Raw genomic sequence first — 19,839 nt, 5'->3', positions numbered from 1 at the left:
TTGCATTCTATTTTACCGTAGATTACAGAATGCTATAGCTTTATATATGTGATTGCATCGTCTATGGGCAATAGCTAGTGCTAGTAGCCTCAGCTACTTAAGTTAACAAGTAAACCCAAGCTGATATCGTTACTTTGTGCCCTTCACATAGACGCGTGTAAACAAAAAACTATTACTATATTCTATCAACACTATTAGTGTTAGTAAACTCTATTAGTAAACGAGATGGCATATTAAAGATGTGCTTGCCCCTTTTGCGCTCTCTACCAAATGCTGGTCCGTCACTATAGAAACCTGTATGTGTTACCTAGGTACAAATCAATTATAGCTCTGTTCTATACTTGCTATATCTATATAACACTCAGCAGCTGCGGCACTCCTCTATCCCCTAGTATCTAACTAGCGCTCTACAATAGGATAGGTCAAGTGCAATGGGTCAGAGAAAGCAATCGATAAAGTCAGTGATCAAGGCTGTTGTTAAGGTCAACCAGGATGGCCCTCGGGCAATAGGGCTGCTGAAACACCGGGTCTACAGATATTCTCTAAATGCTGCTGGAATCGGTTGGAGAAGGTAACATTTCAAGGATTTGTATCTAGCACAGAAGCAAAAAATAACGCTCGCATCTACGGGTGCGGTAAACAGAAGGAAGAAAAGTCAGGCAAAGGATGAACTGCAGGACTTAGTGGCCGGGGGTAGCCGCGTCTTGTATGGTTGTGTTTAGTGTCATACAATAGGTAGAGTTATTCGATTAATTTAAATCTAAACACAGTCGTGATACGGATAATTTCGAAGGTGCGGTTATTAATATACTAATGGTTTCGTCACAGCGTGTAGTCTGTGCTGGGTTCATAATAGCAATAAGAACGATAGAATAGATATATGGAAATGAGCTCTGCGCATATGCTACGTATGTACAGAGTTGTTTCATGTTAACTTCACCTTCGGTGTGTGAATATATACTGCTAAACGAGCTGAACATCTCTGCGCCGTAACTCGTTATTATCTTGGGTAGGCTCACTGAAAGCAAGAGCCGACGGGTCACAACATTGAACGGAATTATACAAATACTCTAACGTTATGAGATGCTCAGTGAGTATAGCCTCATAAAAAAAAAAAAATATATATATATATATATGAAAATCCTCTTGTTTTCTATATAGACACGTTGAAACAAATGCCGTTCTCAGGCACAATCATATTATATTTGCCCAACTCAAATCGCGGTGCACTGTAGTTCTCGACAATGTGCTGTCAAATAAAAATTCAAAAGTATTCTTTAGTAGTCGTAGATAATTTATAAACATGAATTCGTTAATGCCGTTTCCTCTACAAAGGTCCGCCTCCGCTAAATTGAATTCGCTCTGGAACATAGTAAAAAATGAAACCGCGCATCTATTGACGCCAGTATTGTATTGCACGGACCTGTTCTGGCGGAAGCGCTATCCTGATTGCTGGCTGCAGTCGACGTTGAGATTCGCTTCATCTGCGTCGTCGGTGAGAGTAAGGATGTCGAGTTCTGGCAGAACCCAAGCAGCGAGTGGTACATGTCCACGATTTCGGAAAGACCGCGGTTGACAGTCATGTCTCGCACGAACTTCGCGAACGCTCTCTCGTTGTCGTCGTGAAGCTTCATTAAAACTTCCTGGGCGCGGGCGCGAACTTCTTCAGCATTTCCTGGAATCAGCACAAAACAAAAGGCGTTATAAAGGCCAAGTAAGTATGACATAGTCCAAGCATATGGATCGACCTATCTCACGTATATATATGAGGTGTACGACATCAGTACTTGGGCTTGTGCGAACTTCAGCGTTACAGCAATAGTCAAACGAAAGCGTAATTTATGTCGTTCATACCCTGTCGGTGTCCCTCTCCGCAACCATGGGGGCAACCAAGATGTTTGATCACCCTGAGCACTACGTCCGCGAAAAGATGATGAACACTCAGCTCGCTCTCCCGCTGGCTTCCTCCGCGAGAAGCCGATGAGCGGTGACGGCGCTCATGCTGTTGTTTATACGATAAACTACCGGCTCCCTCTTCGGAATAACAGCCTGTACCGCTTCCGCGGGGGTCTCCACTTTCATGGCTGCTAGTGAAGCGGGTGTGATGGTACCAGTGAAGAATAAAGGTCAATTTCTAGGCTGTTTCATTTATCACTCTTTAGTGGTAAATCTGATAGATCCAATATATATCCCCAAACATAATTAATTACGACTATTATTGCCAGAAGTACGAAATTGATGCTATTTTGTCTATATTATAATCAACACAATATAATAAACTGGCACAATACGGAGCTTAGAAGAAGTCTTAACTCAACCTTTTTCTGGTCTTTTCCTGTTGTGCACTGCCGTGTCCATGCGCGGTAGGGCCAAGTAAAACGTGCATCTGCAGCAGCTGCTCAAGTATATCAAGGATGGCTTCACACACACGTAATGAACACGCAGTGTCTCGCAGAGTGACGGCATGAACGGCTTTGAGGACAACTTGCAGGTGAATCCGTCCATCTGCTGTGATGTAGTGCGTCGAGCCGGACGCTTCGTCTAGCCCCTCGAGCGCATAAAGGATATCAGAATCGGTTTGCGAGCGGGTAATGCCCAGTTGCTGACAGGGTGGGTAAAACGCAACTCCTCGGCTGATACAGTCGTCGAGTGGCTCATGGGACTCGTCATCTTTCGGCGAATCACCGCTTTCCTGTTTATCCATGTAGTAAATACGTAGATTATTTAAAGATACACGATAAGTAGTATGAACATCATCATCACTATGAGTATGATAACATTAGTGAATTTGAATAAGCGTGACATACCACTAGAAGCAGAAATAAATAACATAATATTGCGAGTTATTAGGGAAAATGTATACCTTGTTGGCCTATCATTAGGCGTTATCTCTTGAGTAATAGATTGCCGGCTGCGTACCTGATTGACCAGGAACTGCATAGAGGAGACTGGCGAATGCTCCGTGACGGTGATGGTCGGAGGCGCGACACTTGGCCTCTGAAGATGCTCCATGCTTGAATTATGGCGCTCGCGTCGGAGCGTCACTTCATCTCGGAGCCGGTCTTGCTCGTCTCGCGTAGCCATATCGCACTGCGTAGTTACGTCAATATGGATAGAAGGTAGACTCTTTCCACGAATCATCGACCCAAACGGGACTGTTACCAGCGGATTTGACCCAAGGTCCTGTTCGGTACGCAACCCTAGCGAGGACTTCGGCCGGTGTAGAACTGGTGACATGGCTAAATCGAGCTGGTCATGAACAGTTCCTACAAAATTTTATGTGAGCAGAATAAAAATTATTGTCTTGAGTCAACAACAAAGCAGTGACTGAGTATTCAATATTTAGCTTATATAAATTATCACTTCATTATTGCATGAACAATTTTTCATCGTTGTGATCTGAAGGAATCTTCGTCATGGAATTGTAAGACGTTTTCCTGATGTAAGCAGATGTACGATAGTGAATTGCAAGCACACCAGAAATATGACATCTGCTGCAAAACATGCCAAACCTGCTTACAGAGGGGGTACTTTTCCCCGCTGGGTTTAAATAACGTATTAGGGAACCTCTATATTTCCTTTTGTGATATACACTCAATTAAATACCTCTAACGTGTTTCTCGTGTTGTTGCAACTGCTGCTGATGTTGCTGTAGTTTGTACAAAACGTGATCGGGTAGATGAAGGTGCTCCTCTACGAAGGAGCGCAGATCGGAACCTTTCTTGAAGCCACCAGTCCCACGCTTGCGGGTCGATGAAGCTCTGTTGCCTTCTACCCCATGACTCTGTTGATTCGAGCTCATTCGTAAATCTTGTATCGAGCCATAATGGGGCGAATGGGACGCCGACGGGTGATGCGGTGATTGCGACTACATTAGAAATGAAAAATCCATTAAAATGATAGCTACGTTCCGGGCGGATGAGACACTGATTCTTTAGAGACCCCCCAGAAACTAGAATGCACGGATTCTCAAACAGAGCTCTTGTATAATTGAGATGTAAATGAGAACTAGAAAAACGTAATCTTACGTAAGTAAGGATCTTTCTTCTAGAGATAACAAAAAGTTTTGCAGTTATGAACAGAAGAACTTTTTCGCTACTACACAGGACCTGCTGTGTCTATATAGGAACTAACCTTTTTTAGTCGTTTAGGCGACGGATAGAGAGTCGTGGTATGGGTCTGTGGTCCAGCCATTCCTATCATACCCATGGCCATTGATACGCTGCCAATGGTGCCTGCCATGCCACATAGGCCTGGATGTCCAGCCAGGTGGGCATAGCCTGAATGGGCCGCATAGTGGGCCATGCGATGTGTTGGAGTCAGAGTCTCGTCCTGAGCAACGGGCAGCGAGCAACTCCTCCGGCGGGAAAAGCCTTCGCGGGCTGACTCCTCTAAAATACTGCACAGGCGTTGATGTACGAAGCGTAGGGCCCAGAACACGCCCTCCTCGAGCCACTGCGATATGAATAGGCACCGCAGCACCGATACATCAAGGTACGTGGCCAAGTTTGGATCGTCGAGTGGACAATATTGCGGCAAATCACCGCGCGCACATGAACATACCGGAGCACCGGGGACGTCATCAGCGGATGCCTTCGCTAAATGGCACTTGTCGCATACTTGGCCATTAGAGTCGTCGGTGGCGGCAGCAGGCGGTACCGGCGATTCACCGCCACATGGCCCAGCCTGATTGGCGGCGCTAGCGTGGTTGTCCTGCTGGTTGTCGGCATCAGGTTCAATCGTTATGTTGACCGTGTCGCGATCTTGTCCGGGTTCGCGGTGTGTGTCATCTCTACGGGTCTCACGTTTCTTTGGCAGCGCGACGATCACGTCGCCACGTGCGCGCCGGTGGCCTAAATAACCTCCAAGGTTTCCGCCACGCTGTTCTCGCCGTCGGTTCGGCAGTACCGGTGTAGTGAAGCACTCCACTGCTGGGTGCTTGTACTGCCACAGTGGCAGCCAGATTTTTGCACCGTTCTCAAGACGAAACGACCCCATCAAGTCCGAATGTTTAAGGAAGGTCAATAGAGGGGCAAACAGGTAGACAAACACCTATGCATCAAGTACCGAAAAATGTAAAAGTTTGAGAAGGCGTTTATCAGGGTAAAAACTACGTACACTCAGGTATACCCGCTAATACCCACACAAAAACTGAACGAGTGCGAAAACAGAAAAGTTAATACTGTAACAAAAACAAAAAAAGAAGACAATACATACCTGAATAACTGTGATGGGAAAAACATTTGGTTGAACCTGCGATGGCGGCAGGCCCTCTTGGCACTCCTGGCAGGCGTCGAGCACGATCCAATGCAGCGTATAGAGCAGTTTGGTCTCGGCCGAACCGAGTTTCTCGAGGCATGCCTCCTTGCGGCCGTGGAGGAGCGCCGCACAACAGTGAAGTACATGTGGCAATGCTGCCTTCACTAGGCGCCATCTAAAACCAAATAATGACGACAGCAGTACTATACGATAAGGAAATGTTTACCTAGCGAAGTATTAAAAAGCACAAAACATTTTCTAGCATAAAGTAATAACGCTACGATTGTGTATAATACTGAAATATAGTGGGTGGTCTACGATGATATAGGCGCATAACCGCTACGTGGTTACCGTTGCAATATATCAAGTCCATATGTCACTTACCTCCCAATCGCTTTGATGGCTGCCGTGAGGCTTGGCGAGAGACCGAATTGGATGTTTTGCACAAGAACTTTTTCGAATGACTTCGATTTCCAGATGAAATTAAAAGACCAAAGTTTACTATTGTTATTATGACTAAATTTTACAGAAAATTATTTTCTCAAAGATTTACAAACGCTGTGTGAAACCTATATAGTTGCTAATGTATTCAGAACGTATCTCTCACAATATACAGTTAAAGCATGTATATATATATATATATAATATCTACACATATATACACAAAATCGTTAGATATTGATTAATTTGTTTACCTTGCAAGCTTCTCTTTGTTCCATTTGAGAAGAGTCATATGACCTGCCTACCTTCGGCCGGATAAAAGGGCTGAAAGATTATAATTACTTTCTTCTATTTATATAATAGTAATCATAGTATAACATGGTTATTTAATAGATAGTCTTATTGTTAAAATGACGCAAGCTCTTATTTGTTTTACTGAAACAATCAAGTACTTAGAACACTGTCGCGTAATAATATCATCAACCTGTCTGCTTTACCGAAGTCGTTTATAATTATATTATAATTAGGCTCATTATTAGTATTATTTCACCTAGGAGTTTTATAGTTCTTGTGTGCCTTAACTCGAATATTTTAGTAGGTTTGAACGTGAAAATGGTTCATTAGTTGAGCCTGATGCAAATCTATAAGCGCATCTGTAGAAGATCTATCGAACAGTGTTATTAGGACGTTGGCGTAGAGGTACCCATTTATTCCGAGATTTTGAATAGCTTTAGCTGCGTACAGATTATGACATTTCGTTTCCGCCATTACTTGACTAGAAAGACTGTATGTGTATTAATTCGTCAGGGTATGCTTCTGACAGTTGCTTACCTAGTTTGGCGCCATAAAAAAGTTTGTATAGCTAGCGGCACAGCTAATTCGTCGGGTTCGTTAAAGGTATCGTAAGGTGAATGTCCTCCAAGTGGACCCCCGGTTCCTAACGGCGCAGGGTGACCACTTAGTGGGCCTCCCGCGGTCGTGTCTTCGAACTTCCGCTTCGGCATAATTCTTCTTTCAATCTTCCCGTTCTGTATCACCGAGCATTTATGAATAAATATGATTGTAATTATTAGTATAGTCTAGTGAAGTTACGAATCCTACCATTAGACTGGTGACGAATCGCTTTCAAAATCAGCGCCAGCCTGCTAACTGCGCTATCTACTTCGGTTTCTACCCTTCCTTTTTCTTCACATGTCTCTTTTGTGTAATCTATTTCCATACAAAGTCGCTGGGAAGACCTACACGGCACAATCGCATGCCCGGCGATCCACCGCTTTCATGGCTGATAGCTATGCTATCACGCGTTTTGTACCAAATAAATCGTGGCACATGTCGATTAGCAAACTCTGTGCTTTCGTTGTTCTCCAAACGCTTTATTTTGTCAGATCTTTCCGTTTCTCTTTCCGATTTCCTCAATCACGTATGATTATAGGCCGGTGCGAAATTTTTTTTGCAAATAGGGTTTCACTCTTCTATAGTAATCGTCTTCTCGACGGGTTTATTATTGTCTTTATGTTAGCGTCTTCATCATTAGTATATTTCTTTCAAGTATCTTCGAACTTCGAAACTATGAGAACCGCTTAGTACAGCTCTCAGTATATTTCCGCTTATTGTGGTCCGTTTTTGAAGTTCAGCGTGCAATCTTTAGCCTTTTTTCTCTCTTGTTTCAAAGATTGGTGATCCTGATCCTGCATGGGTATTGCATGGACCAGGCCGGAATAATCGACGAGGCTCTGATCGGTCGAAGTGTCCATCTCGCGATGTCGATCGCTTTCACACTTCAGTTATCAGTTCGGAGACCTGTTTACAGCTTCGACTGACTCGTGAGGTGTCAGGAATTTAGGTGTGACTAATTCACTGCAAATGGTGCTTATGTATTTTGTGTAGTGTCAGCGACGCGCGTATTCGCCCCCTGTCAAGTGGTTGGCAGGGGGTGCTCGACGTTTAATTATGATCTATATAACGATTATTTATGCGATACGAACTTTGTTGACATGAATGACTGGTTGAAGTTCCACCGCTAGTTCGCAGTGATAACACGTTTCAACATTATCGTTTCAATCTTCGCCGTTACCATTATCGTCAAGGTCAGCTAAGTCTCGTTGTCTTTTATACGTTGCGATTCGCTTCGTAACCGATAGGTTATTCAACTTCAACTTTAGCGTCCGACAAACAGAGGAAACGTAGAGGAATAACACGGTTGTTCCAGCTGTGATAATATCGATAAGTGATTAAACAACAGTTTGCGTTTACGTCGGTTAGTCAGCGTTCGGAACTTGGCCTAATCGATAAATCAATCTTATCTTTAAAATGTCCGTGTCAGCGTCGTTTGAAGAGTTTGGAAGACAACCGGTACGTTGGGTTGTGTTGAGTTTCTCGGTTACAGTTTCCAGTGAACCGTTCGTGTATTGATAGAAGAATAATCACTTACTAGCTAGGTAGTGGAAGTCGTACCGATATTAATGATAGATCTATAACAAATCACATGACTATGACGTTTAGGTAGCGGTGTCTATCTGTCGCTCAGTCAATCAATCTGTCGGCTTGAAAATCTCCGCAAAAGATCAGTTCTGCAATATTTAATCATTTTTCAGAGATTTTTCCCTATCATAGAGCTATAAGTGCTGTAACCTTATTAGCAGTTATTATTAACTAAGTACGAATGACTAGGCCATTATCGTTCTTCGCTCGAGAGTAATATGGTAACATCATTAATAACAGATCATTTTTATTAGTCAGAGCAAAACGGACTAATTCTGCCGGTCTACTCCAGTGGACACGATACGAAAAATGACGAACATATAGGCCCGTCAGCCAGACGGTTTTCGATAGAAGTCGACGTGCTTCGCTCAGGGACGGACTCGACTCTTTCAGTGAATAGCGTGTTGATGCCTAGCCCTGTTCAGACTGAATCAGCGGAACGGGCTCCGTTAAGCAGGCAGGTACTCGAGACACGAGACGATTATCTAGCGAATCAGCAACGCGCAATGCGTTGTGCATACAGGCAACTAGCGCTTGTTCTTTGCGTACGAAAAAAGCAGCGATGTAACGATGTGAAGCGTTCTTAAACTCCCCACTTTCGGGTCTAGGACTAGCTGTGCTTTAGACGATTATAACATAGACCGACAGCTCGTACGTAACTCTTCAACTAGACGCGGAATATGGATGTATATATATATATATGGTTTACTTAGCGGGATCGATTCATTGCGACGATCCGTCTTGGATAGCACTTTTGGAGGATGTCAATTTCTTAGCACTGATACTTCGGAAATGTGAGATGCATGCTTCACGCGTCTATGTTTTTTCGACAAGGAAGATGAAAATTGCAAGTCAGCCTAATGGTGAACCCATACATTGTTTCGTGTTTACAATGGCTTTGTCAGCAGATAGAATCTTAGTGGCTGGATTGGCTCCTCTTTCGGGTTTGCTACTGCTGCGTAGTCTAGTACTTGTTAATGTCTTATTCGTCTCGTCCCAACTTTTTGAGATTGTAGCTCGCGAAGTCGTTGAATAGACATTTGGGCATCTGCATATACAAATGGTTCAATTGTGTATATTTTTTTTATTTTGCCTTGATCTCTCTGTTTGTTTTTCAAGTGAACTTGTTCGAAAAAATCCGGCGCTTCTTTTCGACGACAACTCCTTATCAATCGGGGCATAAAATAGACCGGTGTAAAACTGGGCGAGTTCGGCTGTGAAGAGAAACATTAAACAGATATTCATTAGAAAAGCGTATCATACTGAAGGTACAAGTAACTATGTTCGAACTTTACAAAAATTGCATTTCTAAACTACAAGAGGTATAAAACTGATTGTGCATCAGTATCATATGAACGCAAATGCCAGACGTACACCAGAAGGTTCATGTCCCGTAACAGATAGAGTGTCACGTGTAAAGAAGTAAGGTATGTCAAAATTTTTAAAATAGGTTCAATCGAAGAAATATTATGGGACGACACGACGACTCATAAAGCCAAGTCATTACTATCTACTATCAGGGAAATTATGAAAACTCTACTATAATAAAAACAAGTATACATCGAAAATGAAAAATGGGTAAAAGTTAATGCCACGCGAGAAACTAGTCATAGATACATGAAAAAGATGTCAAAATTGCTGATGTTTCCTAAAAAAAATTGTGCGAGTAAGTAAAACATTTTACGTTCGCAGAAATTAAAAATGGGTCTAAAAGTTGTGTGAATAAAGAAAATAGATAAGAAGAAGCAGTCCGAAAGGAAAAATTAAAGTTGTCAAAGAATATATTTATCTGTTTATAGAGAAGGGCGAAAAACCGTAAAATGAAGGTAAATGCTAGGCAAAAACTTGCTGTTATAATAGAATAATGCTGTAGAATAGTGTTTACGTTATCCCAGCCCACATAGAGGCCCTCTGTCGGTCTTCCCTATCGCTCAAACGTCAAGACTAAGGGCATATCTCCTGTGTTTCGTTCATATAATACAATACATTCTGCACAAGCTGACATATATTTACATTTAATAATAGGCACAATATATGCAAACGATTTAATACCATGACAGTGAATGCTTACCAGCAGTAAAAGCAGAGATCGCTTTTAATGAGTGTGGTAATCCTAGTATTAATGGTAGATTTTCTGGTTTAAGGTTGAGTCACGTTTTTACGGCGTTTATTTCCAGCGTTGTTCATGTTATTCTCGAGATATCTTCGTGGTGAGTTTTGACTAATTTTCTTCCTCTGTTCTGCTCCGACGCCTTGTTAAAGATTGGTCATTGAGTTAGGGATTTTTAAAGTAGAAATTTAACTATATAGCTGCGTGTCTGCTTGCCAGGCTACAGATGAGGCAGTACAATGTCGTATTCAATAAGATACTTTTTATCTGTGTTTTACCTGTTCGACGCAAATTCTACTGCTTATTTGACTGGCTGGCGATATTTTGCGGATGATTTCTGAAGAGTTGTAGTTAGCTTAGTACTGGTCGCACCATTTTTTGTTGTCTTTTTCTCGTGGAGAGACTTGTTTTAAAGGCATTTTTTTTCCACTTCGATCGCTGGGCTTCATTTGCCCAGCTTCTTCTTAATATTAATACTTGATCGGCGTTATCGATATAACTCACACTGCGTATAGCGTATGCGGTCCCCGAAGGCTTCGTTGACTCTCGACCCCACTTCGACGCGCACTTCGACAGACACGACACACACTTGCCTCGCGTCCCACTCGGCCCCTGGATGACGCGTCGTCCATCAGCAGTAACGAGATGGCAGCTATATATATATATATATATATATATATATATATATATATATATATATATATATATGTATATATATATACTTAATAACAATGTGTACAATGTCGTCTTCGTCAAACAGCTATAGGCTGCGCGCTTGTGGCTCAGTAGTAGTTTTGTCGACAATGGTTCGGGAGGAAGACAATTCTCACAACGCCTCTTCTCAAAGCTTCTTAAATTTCAATCCATATGTAACGATATATTTATAAGTATGTATATGTTATGAACCAAACGAACCGCGCGTATAATCGATTTGACTACTCGGTTCAACCGATGCAGGCTTCGCACTGCACGTCTTAGCGTGCGGTCATGCTTGCAGTATTTTGGCCGTTTCTTTACGCATATATATATATATCTCGCTCGCCTCTATTCTTTGTGTCTTCGAGATCCATTTTTCCTTTCATTATATGTTAACCGTTGTTATCTTCTATCCGTTTGTCGCACTTTGTGATTCTTTGCCTATCTGGCGTTAAGACGTTATGATGACTATTCTATGGTTACTTACGATTTACGACGGGTTACGGCATATGAGTACGGTACAGTGGGGTGCTTGCCTCTTGTCGCGTAAATTTATCAGCAAAAATAGTAGTAGTTTTAGCAGTTCTGTGATGTTGGATGCCTAATGGCAGTTCCGGACGTAAAACTCATCGAAGTATTCAGTTGCAATAGTAGATCTTGCTTCTCGCGTGGTGTGCTTGCTTGCTTCCCGTTACGTACGATTTCTTTCCTCTTTCCTTTATCCTGTCTTCTTTTGGTTCTGCTTATTTTTGCTGTTCTTTTTTCCTTTATGATTCTATATTCAAGCAGGGTTCCACTCAATCTTTTCTCTTGTCCATCCGATTTTTTTTATCTCTTTACTGTCTAGCGAACACATAACAATATGCGTGGATGAGCAACAGATTAGCGCGAACGTTAAAAAGCTACTCAGCTTCGAATTGACTCAGTGGGTCGGCAGCGCCTTAAAGCCGGCGCCTTACTGACATCCTGTAGCAGTCAGTGCTAACAGGATCTCAAGCGCTTCGCTCAGGCCTCACTTACTGCGATGCGAAGCCAGCAGGCCTAGGCCAGCGCGGTCAGCTGGCGCGGTCGACCGATGCCTACTTCGCACCGTTTCGAGATGAGTGAGACCAGCCAAACTCTAAGAGAGCGTTGGGCGTTGGGATGCTAACACGTAGCTACTAGCATGCAATTGAGGACCTGCGACGGCCTGCGCGAGTCTGCGCAAACCATCACGTTTCCATGTATTCCCTCTCCAAAATAAAGGCCCTTCGTTTTCTACCGTTGGCAGCTTTCGCTTGCTGGTGCAGGCGAAACGAAGACTCCTCCCGACTTTAAGCTGCTGCTGCTACTGCGACCGCAACAGAACTCCGAGAGCTGAGGAGAGAGAAGGTAGCTAACGCAACCTGGGCCGACAAGTCCTGAGTAAAGGCGTCGGAGGGACTAAGTCAGGGGTTAGTGAGAAAGGGCCGGTCCTGGAATCTCTCCGATGGAAAGAGCCAGGCTCTGACTTGGCAGGTCGCATACTCGCGCACTTGTACTCGGACACATGTGTGACACACATGCTTAGAACTCGATAGCAGACTGCTGTGTTCGAGCTGAAAGAAGCGAAAGGACACACGATATGCATTACGAAAGCTTCGGGAGCTGTAGAATACTAGTCAAGTCTATCGTACGTGCAAAGGAGATGATTACAGAAAGAACTCAAGTGCTTACAGGTAATAGCTTCCAAAAACTGGAGTCAATCTATATGGGATACTGTATTACAAGCCAACTGCGTTATCAAACGGATTTTAGAACTTTAGTACTTATAGGGCTTCATTGCTGCTTATAATTTTGGGCTCATGCGTTACCACGCATACTCTTATCACAGACAAATCGCGACGTCTGTCGCATAAATAATTTGATAGGAGCTGTAGAAAGTACCAAATAATTTTCGCAAAATTATATACATTTAGTTATTCGATGAAACCAGGCGTAAAAGATACGAGTACAGGACATTATTTAGGCAAGTGTTGGGCTACAACGGGATGTGTTGATACCTTCAGCAGGAGACTTCACATTCAACAATTACTCTGCGGCACCCTCCCGGGGCGGGGAATAAAATGAGAGTATAGATCAGTTCGCAATTAAGACTTGTCGCTTGTTCAACGTAGAATATAGATTAATGTAATCAATTATGGAAGAATCATGTCTCAACAGAGCCCTAATTATTTTCATCCGATTGTTTAAACAGCCAATACGCCATGTGGATGCGCCATACACTTCTACAAAATCATGGCTGTGAGAGCTAATTTAATTTCTTTTTTAAAGAGTTTTTTTTTTTTTAAATTCCGCCTAGTATATATTATATAATTAGATGAGAACGGTCCTCGTAATAGTTTAATAAGTGACGTATTTGCCTGTTAGTCGCACGGACATGTATACTGTGGTCTAGATATTCGATTCCAGGCATACACGCACTGACGGCGACGCCGGATATAGAATTCGGAACACAGAGACTTAGTTTAAACCTCCGTTCCATATTTTGATGAATAATCTGGTCCAAGCTCTCGGACGCTAATCTTCACCACTTATCGGTGGCTCGTACCGCTAGGAGGGTAAAAATAAGAATAGCTACACTTTGGTGTAGACGACATAAGTACCCAACCGTGATTCGGGAAATATAGTTTGGAAGCAATGTGATGATAGTTGGAAGATTTTTTTATCGCACAATTCGAAGATTGAGAGCCCGAAGACGTTGTCCCGAGGTAGCTTACCGAGGTAAGGAACGTTTTTGATATCATAAAATATCTCCAACCATGTTGAAGGATGAGTGTCAAAGTATTGATAAGAATAAAATAATTCAAAAAGTTCTTGGGCTAGTGATCCTAGTCTGTATACCTGAATAAGAATCAGATAGTAAAAAATGAGGTTGCCCTCGAAATGCACAGTTAAATTTTTTTTTAACACGAAAGAATAAGATCTGAATACAACGTAATTATTAGGTTGGTTATTTCATACCGCATTTGATTCAGCATAACTGTCATTGGAGGGAGCATTAAGAACATTAATACCTATATTTATAGGACTGGACTAGAGAAGATCTTACAGTAATTATGTAAGTAAATAGTGTACGCCTTGTAAAAGGTGGCAGTAAATAAAATCCCTCTTTAAATGATGCACCTTTGCTCCCAGTTAGGCCTAATGGTGCACGCATTAGATACGGAATACACTTAAAACGATTCCCCCTCCTAGACTGCAACTAAATTAAATATAAATATATGTGCAAGTTATCTCGTTTTTCACCTGCACTGACTTGTTTGGATTATTAGGAACAAATAAAAGACGCACTCAAATGGTTCATGGCGTATAATAATTAAATGCACAGTATTATGACCATTGCGAGTTCGTGCCTCAAAGTTTTCTGAGTATTTCTGAGCTTTTCTGTGCCTATTTAATAGCTTAGACATGAAATATCGTTTAGGATAAAACCGTATCTTTTAAACTTATCAAAGCAAAGTCATGGCCTGCAGTGATTTGTGGATTCATATGCACAACTATCCCGAATTTTTCGCCCCCAAGTAGACAACTGCAGAAACTTTACAAACTACTGTTAGGTGGAATCCTTACTTTAGTACTCAAAGCATTGTCGTTAATTTAGAATCTTCGAAATCACAGTAAAGCGGAAGACTTTATTTTCAGTTGACGTATACCTTCCTATCTAAGTTTATTTTGGTTTATTATTATTAATAAAAGAGCACTGAACGCACATAATCTTTTTATTACATAACCTTTTGAAGTACAATAAAAGAGGGTTTGTACTTCGCATTGTACATAGAGACACGCGTATAAGTTGTTATCGTATTCTATGAAAATATAGACAGGCACAGTTATTGAGATATACTAGCTACAAATTCGGTTGCTCTAGTAAGCGCCCATCAATATGTAAGCATCTCTTTATCTTACCTATTGAATGATATAATTTTAACTAAAATAACTCAAGAAGTAAGAGTTCATGATGTAATATATTGCAACCTATATAAAACTATGTCTAACAAAATGCCGTACTACGATATCGCACGTAAAACCTGCAACATTATTAAGGTCGATCAGGTGGAATATATTCAGGCCACAGCGATACAAGGGTATACCATGATATGCTCACAGGATGCTTTTATCTTAAAGACTGTGTGCTTAAGCTTTGTTTTTCTTTTGAACTTAAACAGTTAGTACATGATGTTTAAAACGAATAGACCGCCATCTTTCTACTTTGCCGAACTATGTTATATCATATGTATAATGTACTAAGAACAGATAGCCTGTCTAACAAGCAACCTAGATCGGCACCAGCAGACAGTGATGATAGCTTTTGGACATTGACCGAAATGTTGTCAGCCCTCGAGTCAGGCAGACAGCGCAAATGCGAATATAAATGTTATTATTATTGGCGTTAAGCTAAGAAGGAAGCGCCAAATTGCTGGCTATTTCGTATTCATATCAACTAAGCAAGCTATCGAAATCTTTTTAACTAACGACTGATTACGTAAGGCAAATTATTCTTTTTTGCTTTTCTATGCAATTTTTTTAATACAGCAACCTCTGTACTGTGCATTTCGTATGCTGATGATTCGTCCATATGTTTGTGGCTTCTAACCTCATGTACAATGTAGAACTTTGAATGACTACGTCCCGCTGCAAAGCGGTATCGTGGTGAACGTCTGCTGTGCACGTTATCTAGATAAGTAAAACTTCCAAACCACGACATCATCACTGGATTAGTCTCATAAAGCGTACATGGCCCAGATTCGATGCAAGCCAAACAGCCTGTTGTATTGTAAATTCGCTCTTCTTCAGTTGTTTTTTGGTTCTTCAATGGCGGATATGCTTCATATTGAAGTGAATCTGCTTTGCGGAATCGTTAAAAAAGCGATCTTTTTTCTGTGGATGTATAATCGTATATGGGAAAAATGTATAATCGTTTTATGGGAAATTGCTTCGGATAATAGTTTTCAATATAATAATTTAGCAATACTTTGTACTTTAACTTGAGAAAGGCGGGCCTCAAATAATGTATTTCTGTCACCAGCTTTAACTACAATACTTTGGAATTCAAAATATATCTCAGATTGAATGTGATCAATACGAGTGCTGATTAGGTGCTACTAGTGTATGTGATTCGTAGTCCTAGTTGCTTCATTAGGTATTTTTATGGCCACGTAATTTCGTGTCCCATGTCTGCTAATCAACTTATTAGTCCGATTCAATTTGTCCAAAAAGACAGCGTTGTCATTGCGCATGATTCCATTCAATCGTACTGTGTCCCGATAGAAAAATTGGTAAAACCAACAACTGTCTGGAGGGTACCTCCCCAATCCGATTTAAATTTCGAATATTCACATTCATTTTACCCTTATGCCAACATTGGCTCAAAAGGCCATAACTTTCGTCATATTTTTTTTGTTCAACCTTGGCCTATTGCAACTTAAACATCCAAACTACCATGCTGTCAGCGGATAATTACTGCCCCGATCGTGTCTCAATAACCTCACCACCCCATCCTCAGCAACAAAACTAGTGCCACTTGAAACTGTTTAATTTCTAATATGCTGACAAGATTCTATAAATGGCAATATCAAATTTTCTTACCATATTCAAACCCAATATGAGTTTTGTCACAGCATACAGCTAGTCTTCTGTAGAATATTTGTTATATTTTTGATCGAACCTTTCAAGTTAATTGTTGATATATTTTATAATGATCGGCCAATTCCTGATGTTTTCGCTAAATGTATTGTCACTCAAGTTTCTAAGAAAACAATTAGATATAATATTTATAACTACCGCCTAGCATTCCAACACTCTATCGCAAGTGCTAAAGGTTTTAATCCCACACGTTCCGCAAATGCCAGTTTTTTCTTCTCTATTACACAGAGCGGATGTATTTTTCGTGTTTTTTTTTCAATAAACGGAAACGACTCGGGATCAAACCATGTTTATGAACTCCGTAAATCGTTCTATTGCATTGAGTTCGCTATTGTTTTCGCTACCGATCGTAAGGTAAAGTAATTTAATGCTTATTCGACGGATCGGTTGTTTCGAGATTGGACCAGGAGGACTCTACTTTCTTCTGCTCTTTGTGGGCGTTGTCATGACAACTGTACTTCTCCATTGTTTATGCTATACAGAATGTTCGGTTCGCTCGAATAAGACCTGGTTTCTTACGGTGATCAGGATCTTAAAAAAACTAGATTCTATTCTCGTTGCTTAATTTCCTTGTACATCCTGTCCAGGGATCTTTTGACTATACACGGTATAAAGAGGAATTGACGAGAAATGCACAATCGAACCCCAGCTCGGCAGAGCGTTTGAAACTGTTCAAAGAATTGCATCGTTCAAACAAACACCCGCCGGGGAAACAATTGATCCTACACCCGATGACCACACCATCTACTTTATTTATAATGATTTATTTCTCTAGGGAGCAGTGTTTGTGACACGGACAGCCTCTGAGACCTTTATGAATACGGCTCGATGTTTTGATACGAAGGACATTTCGGTGGAACTTCTGCTAATATGTGTTGCCCACATGTTAACCTAAGAGTGGCGCTGCTACACGAGGTGGTTCATGCTTACATTTACTTGACGAATCTCATTGATTATGGACACGGTCGCCATGGCTTAACATTCCTCTATTATATGGAACGGTTGTTGTAAAATAATTGTCGGCATTCTTTCCCTACTGAAGTGTAACACGGTTTGAGTAAATTCCTCATAAAACTGGCAAAGATGTACGTATGGCATTGGGTTGGTTACACCGATGAACAAGCACTCTACTCCTGAAGGAAGAAGACTGGTAGCAAGATTACGAACAAATCTGTGACGTATTTTTGATGAAGTATTACCGCTCAAATACTATATGGCCGAATTACGTCTATGGGCGACACAATTAGACAAATTGGACATAGGTAATATAACTAATTCTATATTTTTTGTGATTTTTACATAAACTTCTACGTAACTTATGAGAGTAGGATCTTACAGTAGTTCTACTGTACACCCAATAGGAAGGACGTATTAGCGTCCTGATTGCATTATGTTGACTACTACCGCAATGCTATAACAAGCTGCCCTATCTTTCCCTCCCTGCCGCCACCCTTGAAGTAAAATATGTATATATATAAGATATACTAACACCTGTTTTCGCCCTGATGGTGGTTATAGAATGAAAACGGACTTTGGGTCAAAATAGCGGAAAGTGCGGAGGTCTTAACCAAATAGCTATATTTATACAGAGGTGTGTCCGGTCACGCTTCAATCGGATTATTATTATTGCTATTACCTATATTAATAATACTATTGTGTACTTAAATGAAATCTTGGTTAGGCTAGTGCAGTAGTAAAAATGAAATGGCGTTATCAATAAGTCGAACAATATATGAACAATGTCTTTACTCTAGCGTTAAGCAAATCCTATAGATGATGGAAGAGAGTTAGTCTGAATGCTGAAAATGGTAGCTGGCCATAGCTTGCTATAAATTTAGGGCAACGTGCATCATTCGATTACTGTTACGGCCCTCTGTTATAGAGATGATCGTTCACAGCATTCGCTCGAGCCGCACGGTCGGATGCTTTGGAAGATTTCAAATAGAAGCGAGCAGCGTCATTTTTATAGAGCATACGCGATGAATGACGAAGTTTTTCCGTCGTTGATAACGCGCTGCTTCAAGACTAGAAATTCGTGTGAAAAAACATTGGCGTTTGTTCAAAGACGCTAAATAGGACCTTTACGGTCCAACGAAACCTGCTATCGACAAAATCTACCATGTTAAGTGATTAGGAATCACAGAGCCTATTTGTTCTTGGTCCTTTGCCAACCCGCAGCCTGAACTGCTTCATGGTTTCTGGCTCTGAAATCTCTTAAACTTAACTAGTTTAAAAGCTGTGAGGTGGCTTAAAAGTCAAAGAGATTAAAGATGTTCTGATGCTGACCCGTTCTTAACAATAAATCCTCTTATTTCTCCTATTCGACGCAACAAATTCAAGAGTATTCTTTAATAAACTAACGCAAACCAGCTAGTCAGCAACTATGTGCAAAGTGAGCCTTCTTTAAGTTGAATCTACCTGTATTTAGCTTTTTCGGACAAAAAATCAACTTTCTAAGCGATATCTTCTCTAAAAATACTTTGCAAGTTAGTTGTCTTAATAATAAATACTTATATCAAAATATTAATTCACAAAATACAGACCTCATACAGATAGAAATCTACATCAGATAATTAACCTTAATTATAACCTTATCACTAGTGAGCTAAGGTTCCCTTTGCTGGACAGATCCGTCGCGTGTTTGTCTTCAATGTACTGTCTAAATAGGCGACATATGCATTAACAGAAGTTGTAAGATATTAAATCCATTTCATCCAACGTTCTTTAATAGAAAGATTGTCGTGTAAGAAAAGTAAGTTGTAAATACCATATGTGCGGTATCCATGAACTTTAGCAACTGAAACTGGATTTCGGTGTTTCAACAGCTAACAATCATTATGGTATCTAGTATCTAAGATCAGTTTTCTACATGTAGCCGAAAAGCCGCCTAATTCCCTTTAACATTACACTTTATCTTACTCGTTTTTATAGCGAGACAGGTAAATGCTAATTATCACAACTACCGTTATCATATGGTTCAGGGAATAATAGCTAAGCGATAAGTATGGATCTAATAAGCACATTTAGATACCAAAGTTTGGTCTCGTAGTTACCTTTTGTATTTTCTCTTATTACTATACTGTAGATTCTTAACTTATGAACGGAACGCGGAATCGAATGAAAAAGGTTAACGATTGAGCCTTGGCAAACGCCTACAAAGGTATCTAAGGAACGATTCAAGAGTAGGC

At 41.0% G+C, this 19,839-nt stretch overlaps 1 protein-coding gene and 1 long non-coding RNA gene across 14 annotated transcripts in view; one reads left to right on the top strand and one right to left on the bottom strand.

Annotated features, from left to right (window-relative positions):
- The window catches only part of unc80 (unc80, NALCN channel complex subunit), a 46,482-nt gene extending 33,943 nt beyond the window's left edge, over positions 1-12,539 (bottom strand). For 4 of the 12 annotated variants that reach the window (XM_086987053.1, XM_022801210.2, XM_086987049.1 and 1 more), the window contains exons 1-12: positions 10,253-12,539; positions 6,532-9,395; positions 5,955-6,024; positions 5,644-5,723; positions 5,218-5,434; positions 4,135-5,052; positions 3,607-3,868; positions 2,920-3,266; positions 2,319-2,692; positions 1,855-2,084; positions 1,424-1,675; positions 941-1,018 (exon numbers count right to left, since the gene is read on the bottom strand). In XM_086987053.1, the coding sequence (XP_086843179.1) occupies positions 941-1,018; positions 1,424-1,675; positions 1,855-2,084; positions 2,319-2,692; positions 2,920-3,266; positions 3,607-3,868; positions 4,135-5,052; positions 5,218-5,434; positions 5,644-5,723; positions 5,955-6,024; positions 6,532-6,704 (3,001 nt within the window). In that variant the 5' untranslated portion in view covers positions 6,705-9,395; positions 10,253-12,539. The remainder of the gene's footprint in view (positions 1-940; positions 1,019-1,423; positions 1,676-1,854; positions 2,085-2,318; positions 2,693-2,919; positions 3,267-3,606; positions 3,869-4,134; positions 5,053-5,217; positions 5,435-5,643; positions 5,724-5,954; positions 6,025-6,531; positions 9,396-10,252) is intronic. The other 8 variants (XM_022801209.2, XM_022801212.2, XM_086987050.1 and 5 more) reach the window with 3 other exon arrangements.
- On the top strand, positions 74-3,069 carry LOC147756190 (uncharacterized). Of its 2 annotated transcripts, XR_015326400.1 has the most exons (5): positions 74-571; positions 1,336-1,714; positions 1,895-2,126; positions 2,368-2,610; positions 2,932-3,069. It is a non-coding gene; the product is annotated as an uncharacterized LOC147756190 (long non-coding RNA). The 2 variants fall into 2 exon arrangements; XR_015326399.1 differs by lacking the exon at positions 1,895-2,126 and having other exon boundaries at positions 83-571.
- Positions 12,540-19,839: the final 7,300 nt, after the last annotated feature.

The sequence above is a fragment of the Varroa destructor genome, unplaced genomic scaffold (genome assembly GCF_002443255.2).
Source record: "Varroa destructor unplaced genomic scaffold, Vdes_3.0 BEIS01000004.1, whole genome shotgun sequence".
In the NCBI taxonomy this organism is placed as follows: Eukaryota; Metazoa; Arthropoda; class Arachnida; order Mesostigmata; family Varroidae; genus Varroa; species Varroa destructor.
Note: the sequence above shows the minus strand (reverse complement) of the source record. Positions and strands in the feature narration are given on the sequence as shown.